At 45.4% G+C, this 20085-nt stretch overlaps 1 protein-coding gene across 5 annotated transcripts in view; it reads left to right on the top strand.

Annotated features, from left to right (window-relative positions):
* JMJD1C (jumonji domain containing 1C) overlaps positions 1–20085 on the top strand; it is a 155914-nt gene that overhangs the window by 83331 nt on the left and 52498 nt on the right. For 2 of the 5 annotated variants that reach the window (XM_027737287.2, XM_027737282.2), the window contains exon 3: positions 16791–16904. In XM_027737287.2, coding sequence (XP_027593088.1) covers positions 16791–16904 — 114 coding nt within the window. Of the gene's footprint in view, positions 1–11710; positions 11745–12370; positions 12653–16790; positions 16905–20085 lie in introns of those variants that run through there. The other 3 variants (XM_027737288.2, XM_027737283.2, XM_027737290.2) reach the window with 3 other exon arrangements.

Here is a 20085-nt window from a genome sequence, read left to right as displayed (position 1 = left end):
GTCACCCGGGTGGGGGGGTGAGCTGCCATGGATCAGGCTGCCAGAGGAGAGACAGAGCCAGTACTGGGGGCTGGTGAGGCATTCAGGCAGTTTACAGTTAATCAGATCAAGTGGAACTTAAAATCGCACCCTTAGTAGTCGTGGGGTTGATTCAGTTTTAAATATGTGGAAAAAATACAGGGAAGTTGGTTTGGAAATTTTAGGTTTCGAATCTTAGTGGGAAATTTAAATAAGCAAAGCTGGTCACAAGTGTAAGGAGCCTCAGGACACGATTTCTTGAAGTTACAGATATGTAAAGCTTGTCTGAAAACTGAATTCCCGGTAAAGAGTTATCCTGGTCTGCAGACCAAAATGGGTGAATAGTCAGCCCAAGGATGTATAGTGAGACTAATGCAGGAATCCTGCAAGTAGTGTCAGAGGGGACACAGGGGTCAGGACAACTTAATTCTGGTTTGTTTCTAAAGTTGAACTCAATCTTCCAAATGGTGTGAAAACAAATAAAAGGAAGGTTTTGCATGGTGAGAAGGTTAGAGAATAACAATGATACACAACTAAAACTTTAAGTATTTTTGGCTTTTCAGTAAGGGCAATGATAACTAGGAGGAAAACACAAGATATGTGAGAATAAGAGAATGGAATTTCTACTACTACCAGAGGGAACTTAAGGATCGTAAAATACTTAGACCCATAGAAATTTCCATCTCACAATTAGGAAAGAATTAGTGCTTATTGTAACTATTTTAGCTCATCTTTCCTTCAGGGTGGTACCGAGGATTGGAAAAAGCAGTGCCAACATAAAGAGGGGGAAAGGAACAATTAGACAAGCAATTAAAAGCCTGTCAGTCTATCCTCACAATATGTAAAGCTTTGGAAGGCATTGAGGGGTGTGAGCAGGAGATTAAAGAAAATGAAGTAGACTACAATATACCTACTTCAGAGAGTGAATTTTACTGACCTTATACCTGTCTTTGAGAAGAATTAATTTTCTAGACAAGGAAGGCCAGCTCATGGCCTTCAGGTCAGGGATGATCTGCCAGAACCTTTCCCAAGGTCTGCAGGTAAATCTTCCTGTTCGGCTCCATCGGTGGGAATGCGCAGGCTGAGATTAGTGCAGGCAGGGAAAGCTGGTATCTCACAGCTCTCAAGATTATTGCCAGAATATTTGCTGCCAGGGAGCGAGGTCTTGAGACTTTCATTTGCATTGCAGCCCCCCAAGGATCGATGATTTGTAGCTGCTCAGAGAGGCCGTGAAATAGGTGATGTTGGTCAGAGAGATATATGGCATAATAAAGCCAGACTTAAATATATCAGTAATTTGGGCATGTGTTTCTAAATGCTGTTTTATTTGGGAGAGGTGAGTGACTCTGTGGATATTGTAGAATCATAAGACCAAAAAAGACCTTGAAATCATCTAATCTAAATTAAGGCAGTTAAAACTTGTTGTGTCTGCTGGAGAGGTTAAGAAATTATTCCTTGCAGCATCCTGTTTTCATAGCTAGAGACACACCCAGCAGTTTTCCCCTCCCAGTCTCTTCAGTCTGTATTCACCCCTGGTATTTTCCAAAACTATGCTTATTTTATTGTACATACCTGTCTTAAAGAACAATATCCAAAACTCTGCTCACTTTATAGTACTATAACCGAGGCTTTATGAATGCAGAACACAGGCTGTACTAACATTTATATATCCCAGTATTGTGTTTATATTTTTACAGCGTGATACTGTTAACTCATAGCCCATAAGTTGAACCTAACCTCTCTTTTTTCTGGGGAATTTCTCCTTAGCCATTCAGTATTTCTGCTGTTGAGTTTTGCCTACGTGCAGTGTTTTGCATGTCATCTTTTTTCTCAGACCGCTTGTCCAGTTTGCATTTTTGTCCTCTAACATAATTTGCAGTCCCATCAAGCTGGTTGTTTGTCAATTTAATAAATGTAGTCTCTGTTCCATCATCTGGGTCACTAATGAAAACAGTGAGTAAGAGCAGACCCAGTGTAGGTGACTTTGGGAACTACATTCTACGTACATATTTTTACAGATAGTTAGTACTGATTTCTGAATGTTTGGTGGTTTTGTGGGATTTGTTTACTTATTTATTTATTTTGTGTCGGGATATAGACCTGCTTCTCAATTCTGCTCTTCTGTTTGTCAAGGAAATTTGCTTTGACATTATGGATGCTATGACATATTTTGGGATTCATGCTGGCTTTTACTTATGGCTTTGTATTCTTCAAAGTGTTTATAAATAGACTGGTTATAGCTACTCTGGGTTTCCTCCCCCTGCCCTTAATCATGGGCTGCTCTTGCCATCAGCACCTTGAAATGCTACATCATGGACCCACTTGAACAAAAACTTTGGTTGGCTTTGTTCTTAGGCAAGAAAATGTAATTAATATAATTAATCTTGACTTTTGTAATGCATTCCGCAGTATGGCAAGCAATGAACAGTCAGAGGAAGACTGGGATTAGTAGCCTGAACAGTACATTAGGTAGGAATTAGTTTATAAGATGATAGCTATGTGGTGTTGAAATAGGTGGAATGGTGGAGTGGTGAAATAGGTCTGTCTGCCAATAGTTGTTAACACATTTTAGGAACGACCTGCTTAGTGTTTTCATCTTTGGACTAATTGATTAAATTTGATTAAATCAATAGATGGTGCAGAATAGGTGAAGCCCTTAACACAGAGAATGGGGGGGGGGGGGTGTTATGCGACTAAAATTGAATGTCCTTGAGGAACAAAGTAATAAAAATGGAACAAAACGTCACTGCATAAAACAGAAAGTGGTGGATTTAGGAGCAGATGGCAAATGTAGATGAGAGCTTATCCAGCGGAAGCACTGGCAAGGAGGAGGTTTGAGCCTTCTGGCCGGTCAGAGGAGCACTGAGATCATCACCTGCTGGGTGATGTCGAGATGGTCGAGGTGTGACTCTGGGATGTGCCTGTGTCCCCACAGAGCTGCCCCTGAGAGTGCTTTTAAACTAACACACATCATCCTGCCCAGCTATGCTGGAGAAAGATAAATTGAAGCCAAACAGGACGCAGGGGGGGTGTAGAAGTACAATCTAACGTGAGAGACTACATGGAAGTAGAAAATACAGGCTGGTAACATTGCCATGTATGCTAGTATGGGAGGAATGAGGGAATGTAATCACTGCTATAAATAGATCTTGGAGGTAAATACTGTCTGATACACTATACAAGCGGATCCAGAAGATCCCAAATTCACAATACAGGCCTGAGACACAACTTTGAAAAAATTGCTTCTTTCTAACATACCACAAAGTTTGAACTTTGAAAAGAAATGCATTTCACATTTAGTGGGAAACTTCTAAGTGAGACATATTTATGTGACCTTTCAGGGACCCCAGAGAAAGGAGATGAACAAGATCTGGATCATTTCGATTTTATCTTTAAACTCACAGCTGTCACAGTTTGAAGATGAGTGAATTTATAAAAAGCAGAAAACTTGTTATCTCTGAGAGAAATACTTTGAGCACCATCTGTCCTGTGTTTTCCTGAAAGGAAAAAAAAGTGTTTGTCCATCAAGGTTGCTACTGGACAAGCATGTAGGGCAGATGTGAGAATCTAAAAATAGCATTGCGGGGGGAGAATCCATTATGATATCTAGGTTATTTTCTAATTTGTTTACTAGATAGACTGATGGCGTTTCAACATTATTTCAGCATTATCCTGATGCTGAGATATATTGACTAAAACCCCGTCTGTTCCATCAGACTTTTTTATTATCAAGTGTAAACTTTTAACCTCACCTTCTTAGTGGTTTATGCCTATAAGAGTTTTTTATTTGAGAAGTTCTCCCAAACCTTTTAATGCTGTAGAGTCAGGAATCAAACCAGTGTACCAGCAACTGTTGTCTGTGTAGGATGTCTGACAGAGCTACACTATGATTATAAAACAATCATAGCAGGAGAAAATACTGCTCAAGAAGGTGAAATATATATTTCTGTGTAGTCTGACACTAGATTGTTTCTCTCCCTGCCTATGTGACACACAAAGGTGAGGTGAACAGTCTGATATTTTTATTTAAGGAGCATATACTAGCATGTTGTCTCAGTAAGATGGAGCTTTTTATACAGATAATTAAGCCACAGTGCATGAGTGTTGGTTAATATTTAAATCTTAGTGTTTGGAAATATGAAAATACTACTTTTAAGAATACTCTTATGTGTAAAGTGTACATGTTTAGAATGTAAAAAGAATGTATTGTCAAACACAGACCAATGTTCAAGTATGACCTTACTCCCAACAAGCTGGGACTGAGAGCACAGAGGCATGGGATCCAAAATGAGTAATCCTCTCCCTCCATGAATGGCCTTTCCCTATTACAGGAATCCAGAAATAGCCAGATAGAAAGCCTGAAGAACTGGCAAATGGGATTCCTGATTTTCTGGAGACAGTGGCACTAGAAAAGGAGGCAGGAGTAGAAGTTGCAGCCTTTTAACTATTCACCCGAAGACCACGTTCTGAATATATTGCAGATTGAATATGCTCATTCTGCAGCTCTTATTGTGCCTGACAAACGGTGAGATACGCTGCTGTCAGTAAAAGGGGGTAAATGTAAACCTAGAGGAATGGCCTTCAGGAGTCTTTTGCTTGTCAGAAACTGACTCCAAATTTATGTATAACAACTTAATTCCCAGGATAACGTGAAGCAGGTATTTCCCTCTATCAGCTCCTACAGGATGTGTTCTTTTAAAATACTGCTCTCTGTTTTGATATTTTTTTCCAGATTTTTGTATTTCACCTTTTGTATGGTTTTGAGGCTTTTGTTATTCCAGATAGCTCCACACAGGAGCTCCTCTTTTAACACGTCCCAGCTCTGTTTCAAGAGCCAGTTCCACTCCCTGTAGGCTTTTACTTAACCGCGTCATTCCAGCCTCCTACTCAAGTGACCATTTTCCAGCATGATGTCGGGAATACACTGCATGCCCTGGGTGTGGCGTCAGGATATGGGGAGCATTGGATGTTGCAGGAGTCATAGGGCTGTGGGAATGGAAAATACCAAATGGTGCATTCTCAGCACTGCCATAACAGAGGAAGTGATGCTGGAGTGAGGCTCCCTTGGAACCGCACCCCATTTGCGTCCGATGGAGCCAAAGGCTTGTTTCCAGGAGGTGTCCCTGGACCGAAGGGCCTGCCAGCAGCCTGAGCAATCAAGGAGCCTGAACTTCAGTGGGAAGCTGATCTTTCTGTGGTGAAGATGCTCCCGAGTTGTTTTGGAGAAGAGCAAATAGAAAAATGCAAAACAAAATACAGTCCATTTAAAAGACAGGAAGCTGACTAAGCTGGTGAATAAGATGCTTTAGACAAAGGAAAGACAGGGAGTGGCAGGGCAGAGGAGCTGAAAAAACAGCAAATTTGGGAAAAAAAACCAGTGATCTTGAAATGAAAGTTAACAAACATGTTAAGGGGGTGAAATGGAAAAAGTTGAGGCAGGTATTTAAGCTCTGGGGAATAAAAAACAGAGAGGGACCTTATGAAAGCTGGATCTGTGTGGCTCTCAGGAAGTGAGATGTGCTTCTGAGAGGCAACTGGGAATGTAGTCTGAGAGGGACAGGAAATAGTAGGAGGGTGAAAGGTGGAGTCCAGTTCTGTAATGGACTTCATTTAGTGGGAAGTATGAGAGGGAGGCAGTTGCCGGATGCTGAATCAGAAGAGCAGCACTTCAGTGGGTGTAAGAAGCCTGAAGCTGATGTTCTCAATCAGGCTGTTTTTGTGGAGAAGAGGCTGAGTTAATGAATGTTACGTCCAGTAAGTTCAAGGGCAAAAGGATGCAAGAACATTGTGAATGTTGGTGACAGGGTTGGAAGAAGAAAGTAAAGCCAAGAAATGAGTTGGAGGGAGTTTGGCATCACTGTGATGGAAGCAAGAAGGCTGAAGAAGCACGAATACTGCAAAACATGGATAGCGCCCAAGTTAAAAAGGGTTTGATGAATATTGCAGACGGAGTATGGGTAAGAACATTATGAACTTGACGCTGTTGTGCTTGCTTTTTGGAAGACAGGATCTGGTCCCAAGGTTAATGAATGGTGTGGCACATTACCACAACACTTACAAACTCATATGAAAGTCCGGGATTTCATTGTGCAATGATTCGTAGATGAAATGCAGAATGAGAAGGGTTCCTTTCTGCATAGAGTTAAAACTTGAGTGAGTCAAGGGCGGATGACACACAGAGACAGGCAGATGGGAAATAGGAGGCATTGCTTACAAGGGAAGATGAGGCTTCCATAAAGCAGTGGCCAAGCCGCTGTCAAGGTTTCAGAGGTCATTACAGCAAGCAGAGTATTAAGGTCAAAATGGAAAGATATCAGCGAATCAGCTTTGCAAGTGTTGCCAGTAAACTGTTCCTGAAATTGATAAATGAGCCATAGCAGGATCGGGAGATGCTGTTCCTGGAAGTGGAGTGTGTGTGATGGGGCTGCTGAGGGAAGCAGTGCAAACAGTGGATGTGGTGGGCTGGAGGCGTGACAGCATTTTGCGTGGTCTGATCACGTGTGCATTTAGTAAGGCCAGAGAAAGGAGGCTTCAGTAATCAAAAGGCAGAATGAACGTAGGCTGGTGCTCTGAACTGTGGGGATGGGTAGAAAAATATGTTTTATAACAGATCTTTGTTAGAAGGATCTGCACCCAGAAGTGAGAGTGAGCAGGTCACACTTGAAGGTGACGTTGATGTTACTGGATTTGAGTGTTGATGTTACTGGATTTGAGCGAGTGGAAGAGTCACAGCATTTTTCCTCATCTAATGAGGGGAGAGGACTTGGGGAAACACAAGTCTGTTATAGTGATGCTGGGCTTAAGATGAGACATCCAGAAAGAGGTGCCTGAGATACTGCTCAACATTTTGTCTTTGAACATAAATCTGGGGTTAGAGCATTGTCTGGCAAATAAGAAAACTTATATAGTGCTATTGCCTACAATGATAATGATTTCTTTTTTTAAGGCCATGCATCTGGGTTTTGTTTTACCACAATTATTGGTCTCTTGTTGCAGCAGGGGCACTGATTCAGCCCCAAAAATAGCACCAGTTCACTAACAGAGCTTATTCTCAGAGTTGCATTTACAGTACTGGTATGATGGAATAGATGGGGATGAAGTAATGGGAAAAATTGCAGAGTCATGTTGATGCATGCAGCATTAAACCCCATGGTGCTTGCCCAGGGAAGGGTAAAAGTGGTTTTAAAAGTTGGCTGAAAACACGGAAAGATAGAAACCGTATTTTAAATCTAATTAATTTGAAATAAACTGTAAAATCAGTTAGTGCTGATATGTGAGTGTATTAATTGTACTGTTGCTTGTGTTCCTTCATCAGGGCTCATGCCCTTGTCCTCAGATTCTCAATTTTGAAAAATTATTATACTAAAGATAGCCTGGTGAAGTTTTTGCATGTCTGATTTGCCCACCTCCATAACCAAAAAAGGAGACTTTAAATGAGGAATTTGCCAAATGAACTGGCACCTGAACTCCAATTGCTCTATTTCGCATGTTGCAGCTCCAGGAGTAATAATTGTTTCACACACATTAATTCCTCCTTTGGACTTTGGCTTTTGCACTTAAGTACACCATCTGAACTTGGTCAGTTTGCACAAATGCATAGTGAGAAAGTTCATTTCTCCACTAACGTGAGGCTGAGCAAAGCTCTGCCCTTGCACTGCATTATTTCTGCAGGACTATCTCTGTGAAACAGTTCTGCTTGCTAAGCAAATGTGGGGTGGCACAGACAGGAAGAAGATAAGTAGAAAAATGCTAATTTAAAAGATGAAGACCGATTTAACTAACCTTCATTTGTTTTAAAGTTTAAATATTTACTCCTTTGCAATATTTGCATGTGCTCTTTCCTGGCCAGCAGCATTGCCCACGTGGGTTTGTCGGGGTGAGGAAGGAGTCCGGTTTGCAGTTCAGGGGGTTCGCTGCCTGCAAGGAGCAAAAGGGGGTCACAGCAGAACGCCTGGTCAGCGTGTGCCATCCCCGCCCGGTGCGGCATTCCCAGTGCGGCATTCCCGGTGGCAGCAGCTCCCAGCAGGGCCGTGGCTCGGGGCCCGGCGCTGGCTGCCGGCCAGCCCGCAAGTGCAGGGGCTGCAGCTGCTGCCGGCCCCTGCCCGCTCAGCTCCAGTGAAAAACCCACCGGGGTTCCGAGGGGGAAAAAAGGAAGGGGGGGGGGGAAAGAGCAGCTCTTGAACAACCGTGCCAGAACAGCCTTCTGCCTCAAAGCAAACAAAACCCAAACCGAAAACCTCCAGCGGAGGAAGGCGAAGCCATCCGCCACCTGGAATTCTTCCTGCGGTCACTAAAAATACAAAAGGCACAGTCTTGCCATCCTCACATGGAAGGCCTGAGCCCGGGCCGTGCTGCAGCACACCGGGGAAGTTACAACTGTGATTTTAGGAAGGGAATGGTTGCGTTTTTCCGTTGATTTTCATGATTATCTGTAGTTCTAGCGATTATCTGCAAAATAGGGCACGCTGTGTTACCAGTAATACATGTATCCTGTGGCAGCAAGCCAGGACAGTAATTGAAGGTCAGGGATTGTTTGTCGAGTGCAGTTCAGTGTGCTGCCTGATTCCATAGGGGACTGGCAGTACCAAAGAACAAAGGCAGCTCTGTTCTACGAGCTTATAGTATGGCTTGTTTGACAGAGTTCGGGCCCAATTGTGAGAAGAAGCAAATAGTAGTGGAGAACAATGCTAAAATAATGTAACTACCAAATAAGCCTTTTTAAAATGTGTCTTTCTGCAAATGTCAAAACTAACCTTGGATAGACACTCATGTTTTAAATTCTTGTTTAAAATTCAGTTATGCCTTTATATGGCAAATCTGTGTTTTGTTAAGAATATACACCTATATGTCGTGGTAAATTTAAGTCATTACAATTTAAATGTCACTTTATGTTGCCTTAGTCTACTTAACATTAGCAGTTGCACCACTAGCAACTTCCTTGGTTTTTTATACTCTCAAAAGGTGTTTTCCCACTCAGCAGATTTTTCCTGAGAACATCTTTAAGTGAAACCCTTGGAAATACAGTTGCTGAGTTAGTATTCCATCCGTAGCTGGTGCAACTTGAGAATTTCTAACAAAATCCCTCCATGGAAATGAACTGGTAGTGCTGTGCTGGGTATTAATATTCTTTGTTATTAAGTCGCAGTCTATTAATAAAGCTTTGTCCAAATGGGCAAACTTGCGTGTCCTCCAGACAGTCTTGTGATTTGTATTTTAATAGTGTCTGTCTTGGATATTATTAAGGATTGCCTACTTTGACAGTTGCACTACATACCACACAGCTATCACAGCACCATTAGTTCAAGAGTAGCATGAAGGATGTTGTGCTCTGTAATAGACGTAATTTATTTGTTTGCCCTTCCTGAAATAATTACTAGCATTTGGGCTCTTAAGAGAAATGGTAAAACAACCCCCTGAAACTGTATGAGATAGGTGTGAATCTGTGGGTTGAAATAGTATGTCTTAGGGGTGCTCAGTTCTTCTTGGAGGTAGTCTAAAATGTGCTTTAAAAGTTAAATTGAAGATCATGCAGGAACAGAATTAAGTTTGGAAAAATATTTATTGATTACTTGGCAAAGTGTGAGTTCAGGATATTTCCTTGTGTCAGCCGTTACTGATAGGTTGAGTTTTACTTTTTAGAGGTGGTGAGGCCTCTGAAGAACCAAGTCCGTGAAAAAGTGCCCTGCTCACTTGACAAGTGACCCTGTTGGGTGACTGAGAATGGGCACGTTTCTGCTCCAAAGGGGGAGAGGGTGCAAACTGCGACCACAAACACGGAATGAAGGTTGCATTTCACTCTCTGTTCTGCATGACCTGTCTCAGTACTGGTGAAGTGACTCGGGTGTTATTCCCCTCTACCCTAGGAGAGGTCGGCTGGAGAAAAAGAAATTGGAAAGAAATCAGGTCAAAATGGTGTCACTAAGTCGTTTCATTTTTTCTCTGGAGATGAGGCAGTGCAGCCCCACCATGGCCTGGCTGGGGCAGGAGGTGTGTTTTGGGGGAGCAGAGAGAGTTAGTGAGCCCCATGCTCTGCTGGTGGTAGGAGGTGTCTGCCCTGAGGGGCTGTGGATCTGGTGAGGGGCTGTTGGCAGGGAAGCCGAAGGAGACGAGAGGAGCAACTGTCCAGTCTGGGAGGTCAGGAATAGATGGAGGCTGCTCAGGGCACTGCTGTTCCCCGCAGCCTTCCTGCCATATAAGGCTGTCAGCTGCCTTGGGCTGGCCAGGCTGGAAGACCACTTAAAAGGGAAAAATCAATACAATAAACCACCTCTGATAGTGTCCCTTCAAAGCAAAATCCAGTTTTGCAGTTATGTGGTTTGAGCACAGGCTGGGTATTGTATAAAACCCACGCACAGGTAGTCTGGTTCCTGCCCTGTGCGTGTGCAGTGTCACGAACTGTTACGGAAGAAAACCAGTTTGCTGGAGAAAAGTGTGTGGTGGGTAAGAGAGGGCCTTCCAGTTCAACTTCAATATTTAACCGTACCCAAGTATTTTATTTCAGAGTTCAGTATTTTATAGCATTTCAATACACCTTTAAGCTTACATCATTTGGAATAATTCAAGATGAGAACAGAGATGTAGTCATGCATTGATTTCCCATTATTCTCATACTTTCTTGGCAAATGACACGCTTTGTATTTTTTCCGTGAAGTGAAAAATGTACAGCTGTTTAAAGGTTTTGGAGGAAATAAATGCCTCTATCCTAATTTTCCTTGTGATTATTTTTCCTCCCCCCCCCCCATCCATGTTTGTATATGTGAGCTAAGTTCAAGGAGAACATTACAGGTGTTATTGCTAAATTTTTCTTTGGTAATTCCATTTTCTAATTAGTGTCCCATGAACTTTTTTTTTCTGCTGGACTAGAAGTGATGTTTCTATGTGAACTGCAAACAACTAGTTGGTTAGAGCCATTAAATTCTGTTCAGCAGTGGGAAAACACCTTTAATGTTTTTGTGTGTGTGTGTCATCAAGGAGAAAATAGGTTGTATGGCGAAATAAGAAAACTGTGCTTGAGAACATTTTCAGTCCATTCCCGGGCTGAGTCCCTGCAGAGGCGGCTTTGGGCTGCGCAGGGGGCGCGGAGCCGCCCCCCGACCTCTACCCCGGCTGCTCCTGGACCCGCACCAGGCGCTGAGCTCATGCCTGACCCGCCCTTCCTTTTTACTACTTAGGTTTTTTTCTGGGTTGACTGTGGACAGAGCTGCAGCCCTCGCTTGCTGACTTTCCAAAGCCCACCCGTGGGAGGGACAGGGAGCAGCTTTCCAAGGACGGGCCCGGCGCCGCGGGGGCTTAGCGGGGAGGGGGAGCGCTGGGGCTGTAGAGGAGATCTGACTCTTCGTAGCGGGTGCCCCTGGGCCCGCGGGTGCCCCGGCCGCGCTCCGAGGCCGCCGCCACACGTGTCCCCCGGCCCGGCCCCGCCCCGCGGGACGTGCCCGCGGGCCGCGCCCGCCGAGCACCGCCCCTTCCCGCGCCGCGCTCCCCGCGCCCGGATCCCGCGGATCGCACCGGCCCCGCGCCCCCGCCTTATGTAAGCGGGGCGTCGGCAGCGCGCCCTGACCCGGCCGCGGGGACGCGCTCGGCTGCGCCATAGTGCTGCCGGCCCCACAAAGGGCGGGCGGCGCGTCCTCCGCCTCCTGCTCCTCCGCCTCCTCCGGCCCCGCCGTCCCCGCCCCCGGCGCGGCCGCCCGGCCCGACCCGGAAGCGGCGCGGCGAGAACCATTTTCCTTGTGAGTTCAAAGGCGGAGGCGGGTGCGGAGGTCCCGCGGGCCGGGCCGGGCCGGGTCGGGTCGGGTCGGGTCGGGCCGGGCCGGGCCGCGGGGCGCCGGGAGAGGTGCGTACAGACCGACCGGCGGGGCGGGGAGGGGGCTGAATCCACCGCTGGGAGCCGGGCGGGCGGAGGACTCCTCTGCGGCTCCCCCCTCGGGACCCACGCACACACCCCCGCGGACACTTCAACTTGGCGAGGGGCGCCTTTGTTTGCGGCGGGCGGCTGTGGGGGCGCGGCGGTGCCTGCCCGGCCCGGGGCCGGCGGCGCGGGGAGCCCCGCACGTGACGGCCGGGCCCCGCGGGGGCGCGCGGCGCGGCACGCGGCCGGCGGCGGCTTTGTGCGCGGGCACGGCGGGAGCGCCTCGGGGGACGGGCGGCGCGAGTTCTGCACGCACCGAGAGGATTCGGAGGTTTCTGGTTTGCGGTTTTGGGGTTTTTTTCTCCTTTTCTCTTTTCTCCGTTAAGTTTGTGCCGTTAAAACGGCGGCGCGGGAGCGGCGCGGGCCGTTAACGGCGCGGCGCCGCCGTTGGAGCGCGGGCCATGCGGCACCTCCGGCGGGCAGCGGGCCCGGCCGGCGCGGCCCCCCCGCGCCCCGCTGGGCACTTCCTTCTGCCCCCCCCGGCCACGGGCTGCGGGAGTTCCGCCCAGAATAACGCCTGGGCTGGAAACGGCCGCTTCCGCAGGGATTGCAGGCAGGGGAGTCCGCGAATGAGGAAACCCGGTGCTCGGTTTTAACGTCAGATCTGCTCTATTTATTGTCCGCTCTTTTCCACTTGGTAATTCTGCCTTTGAGTACAAACCATGGCAACAAACAGGCGCTGGAAGGGAGCTACAGCTATTTTGAATGATGAAGTGTCACAGTGAAAAGGTGCCAGTGTTTGTGCTATTGCAGACTAAACAGCGAGGCTGGAAAACAATATGTGGAAAAGTTTACTGAATAGCACCTACAGGTTAAGTTTACGTGATCTTTTTAATTTTTATGCTTGCAAGAGGAAGAACTATAGAATGTTAAAGGTTTCGGTGTAATAATAGCTTTCTTAATTGTATTATTAGCTCTTTAAAAGTCTTTTCACTTTACAGCATAAATTCCTCTAGAAAGATTTAAAAAATAAAAGAGTGATTGCTGTACATGTGCACAGTAAGATGTGCTTTTGTGGTGTGGGGAGCAGGCTCGAGTGCCCAGCTAAGCAGGCTGTGAGCCCCAGCGAGGCAGACGACGTGGTACCTCGGGATGAGCCGGGCAGCAGCTGCGAGCTCAGCTGTAACCCGAGCGTTTGCTGCATTGAACCTTCTGGGTGTCACAGCCTGGCAGCGCCCGGGTTGCAGCAGCCGAGGTGCGGCGGCTCCTGGAGCTGCCTGCTCGCATGCTGGGGGAGGAGTACCACCACTCCAGCTGCTTAATGGCACTAGGCAGAGGTAAAAACGCACTATGTGCCTGCTCACTGCTGCTTCCTCGGGAAGGTGGGTCCTGTGGTTGCTATGGGGGTTTTGGAACGATAAGTAAATAGATGAGTTGTGTTACTGGGCGTTAGAGAACGCAGTCCCTGAGTAATCTGCTGTATTCGTCTTTGGTGACTGCCATTGAATAGTTTTGTGATTGTTTGCTGTGAAGTGATGGTAACGTTTTCTAAAAATTTGTTTGGATTTCCAGAAGGTCCAGAGTCTAGTTCTCAGACTCAGAGCTCTGCCAGCTGCCTCCCGTAGGCAGGTTATTTCTTGCATGAGCTGGGGTAAAATCATTGGGGAGGGTGAGGGGGCAGTGTAAGAAACGTGCTTTATTCAGCATCAGGGAACTTGGTAGCAAAGCAACCAAAGACAGCGTTTGTGTTCATAGAGCTCCCTTTGGCCAAGCAGGGAAATCTGGGAGGGCAAAAAAGTGTGGCCGTTCCCCCCCACCAAGCAGCCACTTAAAATAGTGCTGAAGTCAAATGTGACTTAAAATTGAGTGCTTGAGTCCTTTACTTAATTGTGGTCTTTGGGAGTTAGGTTAATGCACAAAGCCTCCTTTTAAAAACTGCAAGTTTGAAAGAGATTTTTTTGTTTACAGAGGTTCAGTTTCTCCTGGTTTCAGCCAGTATGTCTGGTACTCCCTAGAGTTGTCCTCCACTTTGGGAACGGAAAGAGGGAGTGTCTGCAAGGAGCTTTTCCTCTGAAAGTCCGCAAGGAGCATATTGGACTTTCTTACATCTATTTTCATGTTGTTACATGCCTCACATACTTGCCTCTAGTAGCTGACTCTTGCCTGCTGTGCTCTTAGTCTGTTTTTCTTTGTGCATATATGATGTGTGGTGTGAAATTCAGTCACGTCTTCCATCTTAAAATTTCTTGAATCCCTAACCTGTCCCAGTTTGGATATTTATTTCCCTGGTGGCCTGCCTATCTTGTGAAGCTGATGGAGTCTGGACTTTGCTTTCCCAAGAAGGCTTCCTTTTATTAAAGGGTGGGGGTTTGTTGTTCTTTGATAGTGGGGATATTTTGTAATAGTGTCTGAAAAATCCCAGGTTGTGTGCAGCTGAACAGCCGTCCACATAGGAGGAGGTGTGTGACGTGGCATAGTTTTGCTTTATTTATTTACATATTTTTGCTCTGTGCTTGTGGGATAGTCTGCATCCTCCACATCCGTATTTTGGGGGTGTTGGCCTGTCTAGAGGCATAGATCTATGAAAGCAAGTGAGAAGGCATTACATTTCTTTTTTCAGAATAATCACACTCACAGATCTATATTTGGAACTAGTTCTTTTAATACCAGCAGGAAGATAAACCAGTGGCTCACACGTACCTTAATCTGTAGTGTTGTCTGAATACTGAATGATAACTGCACGCCACATTCCACACAGTTTGGTTTCAGCTAATGATGTGGTATGTCCTGTTGTGTGTAGTCGGAAGCACTTTTCTTGACTCAGAAAGTTAGAAAGGAGCCAGCGTGGAAAAAGTATAATAGGACGTGGAAAGACACGGGCAAATTAAGAACTGAAAGGCTACAACATTGGCTTTTTCAAAGAAAAGTCTGTCTGCTCGTGAGTTCATACACTCGGTGCTTTGCAATTTCATGATGTGGACTCCGCCCTCTCTTAACTCAAACCATTAGCAATACAAGATCCATTATAGGAAAGTGATGCAAGAGCAAAGGCCCTTTCTTGGCTATTAGAGGTTAAATAATTATTTACTATTCAGACTCTGTAGTTAGCATATTATCATATGCTCTTACTCCTCCAGCCCTTTCATCTAATCATCCTGCTGTAGAGATGGCTTACTGGCTGAGAGATTTGGGGTTTTTTTCTTGCTTGTGTGAGGAAGGATAACAGCTGAAGAGAAACCTTAAGTAAAATGGAAACAAGAATGCTGTACACTCACTCTGAGCATTTGTAGAGTTGGATAGGTTTATTAGAAAGTATAATGTATCTCCAGTGAAGTATTCTCTGATTTGTTTAGTAAGTGCCAGAGCTGAAGCTCTGGAGAGACTTGGGCTATATTTAGCCTAATCGCGAGGCAACACCTTTGTAAAGTAGGTAATGAAGCCTGATAAAACCTTGAGTGCCTCTCTCATGAGCTGCCTGCAGACTGGCTGAGGGCAGGTCACCGGCTCTGCTGCTGCCCTGCTTAGATGGCTTTTGTCAAGTTAAAGGATTGCTTTGTGCCTCGGTTTTCCCATCTGTAAATAGGTCGTGGTGATCATGCCCTCCCCTTGTAAGTACTTGGGGTCTGTTGCTGCGGGGTGGTGCATGTGAGCTACTGATAGCAGCATTTTACAGGGGTTGGTGTGGCATTTGCACAATGCCTCGGTGGTTTGACCGGCTCTTGTTTCTGCTCTTTGTCTTTTTCTTCTGCATTTTAAATTTAGAATGGGTCTCAAAGGTTTTCCTGTTTTCCCTCATTGCTTATTTTTGCCCTGTAGATTAACTTTCCTCTATTTTTTCTGTCCCTCCATGTTTTGGTCGCTTGTATATCCTGCATGTTCTTTCTGCCAGTCATTTCTTTTGTTCACCGGTGTCTTCCTCTTGCTGTTCCCGTCTGTCTTCAGAGCGGCATTTTCTCTCCCCTCCATCCGCTGGGATTTCCTTTTCACCTGACTCATCCCCTGTCGGTACATCCCCACTCAGTCACGCTCTCCTCGCGCTTCTGCTCCAGGAAACGCAGCCAGCAGGGAAGGGGGCTGCCTGCTCGTCCCCTCTCGGGGGACACCCTCGAATCCCTGCTCGCCTACCGCATCCTGCTGCGCCTGGATCAGGCAGGGTATTTTGGGAAAAGCCTGTACGGGGCGTCGAGGACCCCCTTGCTCCCTGCTCCCCTTTGCCTGGCTTTTGCAGTAGAGCTGGGAGGTTTCCTGCTTCCTCCCCTGTGCTGGGTAAGCAGTGAGGGTCTCCAGCCCCTCGCCGCTTTCCCAGCAGATGGGAGGAAACAGGAAACCTCCTGGCCGCGCTGCAGAATCCCCGGGAGCGGGTGCCGTGTCCTCGGAAGGCGTTGCACTGGAGCAGCCGGTTGCTGCAGGGAGGAGCGGCTGCGGGGGCGGCAGCAGCACAGTCAGAACAGTTCAGCGATGGGCAGGGAAATGAGATGGTTGACTTGAGGCAAGGTGAACGATTTCAGAGCAGGGAGGGGGGAGCGATTTCTCGTCTGCAGTCTGCTTCCACTTGAGCGTCCTCTGTAATCACCCTGGCTGGTCCTGCAGGCACGGAGAGAGGATCTGCGGGCTGAGCTGTGTGTCCCCCCATTCCAGGGGCTGCTGTACTTTGAGCTGCTGTGGTAAACACTCTTGCTCAAGTACAATGAGGGAAAGGAAGAATGAAAGGTGTAGTTCCCTTTCCTAGCTGGTTTTGCACCAACGGCACAAAGGAAAAAAACCGACAGAACACAAAACCCTCATTTCTTGTATAATTAGTAATTGTTACTCTGTTTTAACTTGTTTTAATGGAAGAATTACATCAGTGTTTATACAGTTCTGGGGGCTTGGTGTGCTGAGCTTTGGGATTTGTTTCTTAATTTTCTTTTTTCCCCCCCCCCAACAGACATTCAAGCCCTTGGTTGGAAAAAGTGTATACGATTCAATAACTGCAGTAGAATTCCTTGTGGACAAACAGTTGGATTTTATAACTGAAGATAGTGCCTTTCAGCCCTATCAGGTAAGAAATTTGGTTAGTGTATAAGTACTATTCATTTAACTTAGTCAAAAAACATGTTTTTGTTATTTTTAAGTGCATGTTATGGTCAAGTTCTGTGTTTCAGGAACAATTTCCTATTATCGGCAGGGATTGTTGCTTATTTTATGAAAGACTGTATTGGATACTGTATCTGATTCTAGTAACTGATCTTGTCAAGGAGTACTATGCAATTAATATTATTGAACCACCCTTAAGTAAAATACCTGACCCCTTTAAAGGTTAACCAGTACCATTAATTGTAGAGCAGATAAAAGATAGTATTTCTCCTTCTGAAGCTGGGCTTTCATATCTAGGTCTTTGCATGACTACAGTGATATCCCACTTACTGATTTTTTTTTTCTCCTGAGAATGAATAGCAGAAAATGTTTTTTTTTTTTTTTAAAGAAACAATTTCTCTTGCTGTTGTTTTTAAGCCTGTTAAAATTTCCAGTATCCTTTATTTTTATGCCTTCTCCATTAATTAGAAACATTAATATATCAATGTATGTGTATTTAAAGATCAAGAGAATCAGTGATCCCCTCCTTGCTTCAGAAGAAGGTCTAAAAATCTCTTCTGTGACAAATAGGAATATATTTGATATTTCAACTCATGCTGAACCGATTGCAATTAGAATAGCCATAAATTCTCCCTTAAGGCTTGGATGGTACACTGCAGTGATACAGAAATAGTACTTTGAGACTTGCAATAGCAGATGGCCCTGAATAAATGCTATGTAATTTTGTCCTGACACCCCTTCTTCCCTCCTGCTTTGCCAGAATGCTTTTTTTTTCCCAATACCAAATATAGAGCTAGAAAAAGAGAAGCAGCTGAGAGAGAATCCTGGGGAAAGGAGAGGGAGGTTCAGTTGGTGGAAGGGCTGGTGCTTCTGTGTGTCTGTGGTGGGGAAGCCAAACGCTTCGCTTCTTGTCAGGGTGAGGTTACATGTTATGACTCGAGCTGCTGGAACAGCTTGGCTCTGCTGCAAAGAACAGTTCCCACCATCAGACCCTGTGCCAGCACCTTCAGCCTTCTAAACCAGCACAGCCCTGATTTCCAAACGCGGGAGGGGGGGACACGGCACGGGGGAAAGCCTGTGATGTGAGAGAGCTGAGCTGGATTAGCCCAGGGTGCATCCAGTGCTGCGGCTTCCTCCACAGAGGGGGTCAGGATGATGCAACACGGAGCGGGATATCCTCCTTTGGCAACAGCGACCTCTTAAATCAGCTGAGCCGTGAAGTGTAAATTCGCCCTCAGAGTCCAGCTGCAATCTTCCAGATTCATTTTACAAAGCAAATACTGGTGCTGGTGTCTGTCCTTTGCCTGAAATATGTCAAGATCATGTCTCTGATAATGCTCATTCCAGTAACAGTAATCAATCTCCTTTTGGCAGTGGATCATTTCTGAGCTGAGCAAAACAAACTGAACATATGAGAAGGGCTGCCTTTTGTTGAGCAATCCTACTGCCAGGCCTGGCTGGCACTAACATAGTGATGCTCTGTGCATTTTAGGCCCTTCAAGGAGTGTTTACTGATAGAGCATTAGACTCAGAAACACCTTAATTTGGGAAGGTGCACACAAATTGAAGGTATCGTTTCTGAAAATGTGTCACATGAACAGCTGGCTTCATATTGTCTTGATAGGTAATACAGCAATTAACAGCTTTAGCAACATCACTTCTCAAAGAGATGTTGACCAAAACTGGTACAAAGCAGTAGTTTGCCAAAAATAGTTCCAGATACAAGCTTGGCCCCTCCCTAACTCTTGGCCCCCATTTTTGACACGTAGAGGAGCAACTCTGTGTGAGAGATGAGACTGTTTCCCCCTCTCATGGAGCAAATCGCTGCCTGTTAAAACCGGAGATGGAGGCTGGTCATCTGAGTCCATCTTAAGTAGTTTGGTGGCAGATACCTAAATTGTCTGATTAACATTACAAGAACTTTGCTGATGGAGATTCCTTTAAGTACTAAAGCATCCCGAATCAGCATTTTAACTGGATATTGCTTGGATATTGAATGTAGAAACATAAAATAACATTGTGCTCACTGATGGAGAGTGCAAAGATTTCTTCATTTGAATGATTATAAGAAGTTTGAGAACTGTCTTTCATAGAAATGTCTCTCTGAAGGCCTTGCAATATCTCATTGCTAAATTTTACAAGTTAATTGTACAGGTAAGAGCTTTGCTGAATGATAATGTCTTTAGGAGAACAGAAACTAATTTTTTTAACTATGCAAACAATTACATACCAGCAGTGTGTTAGACAGAAATATTAGCTTGATCACTGAGACTTTATTTTCTGCTGAAAGATACCTGGAGTGGGAGGGTTGTCTCTGTTCATTTTCCTTGTTATTTTTTTGTTCATGGTGGAAATCGCATTCCTAGCCATCAGCCACTTAATGCAAGGTAGCTTGTATTTGTACCTTTTTTTTCTGGAAAATCTCCCTTTTCTTTGGCCTCCCTTTTCTTTGCCATAAAAATGGGTCCCAGATAAATATTTGGTAAACTTCCTGTGAAAAATCTGTTTTTCCCCAAAAAAGGGTGTTTTTGCTCCCTTTTTTTTGTCTGGAATAGCATTGACCTGCTTCTGGGCTGAAGACAGAACTGAGGAATCATTCTTTGCAAAGATGAGTTAACTTTGAGTCTTATGAAATGTGTTTAGTTTTTGGTTTAAGCTCTCAAGGCTGCACATTTTCAATATGAAGTCCTTAGAGACCATGGTGACCTAAACACTTTTTATTGCATTTTGCTGTTAGTGCCTAAAATTCCAGTACCTTTCTGCCAAAACAAACAGAAGTCCGAATCTGTGTGGGAAGACTCCATTTCACTTCAGATACAATTCTTAACTACTGAGTAATTTTTCCCATCGTTGTGTATACTCATAATACTAGGAATGGGCAGCAGACAAGCATTTGGTATGAATTCTGCTCAGAGCAGTTCTGATCGAGAAACACGGGGCTGCATCACACAACCGTTGGAGCGAAGGGCTTCATGAAAAAGGTGCTGCTGTCCAGTTTGAAGGTGACAACTGCTCAAAGCAAAGAAAACAGCACACTTGGCATCCTTTCAGGCTTGGCAGGAAAAACAAAGTTCGAATAGGCAAAGAACTAAATTACTGTCGTTACCAGAAGTGGTTCTTCCAGAACAAGATTAAAGAGACTTTGG

This window comes from Pipra filicauda, unplaced genomic scaffold (genome assembly GCF_003945595.2).
Source record: "Pipra filicauda isolate LSUMZ 115617 unplaced genomic scaffold, ASM394559v2 scaffold398_size834171_pilon, whole genome shotgun sequence".
NCBI lineage: Eukaryota > Metazoa > Chordata > Aves > Passeriformes > Pipridae > Pipra > Pipra filicauda.
The sequence above is the reverse complement of the archived record's forward strand: the minus strand, read 5'-3'. Positions and strand labels throughout refer to the sequence as shown.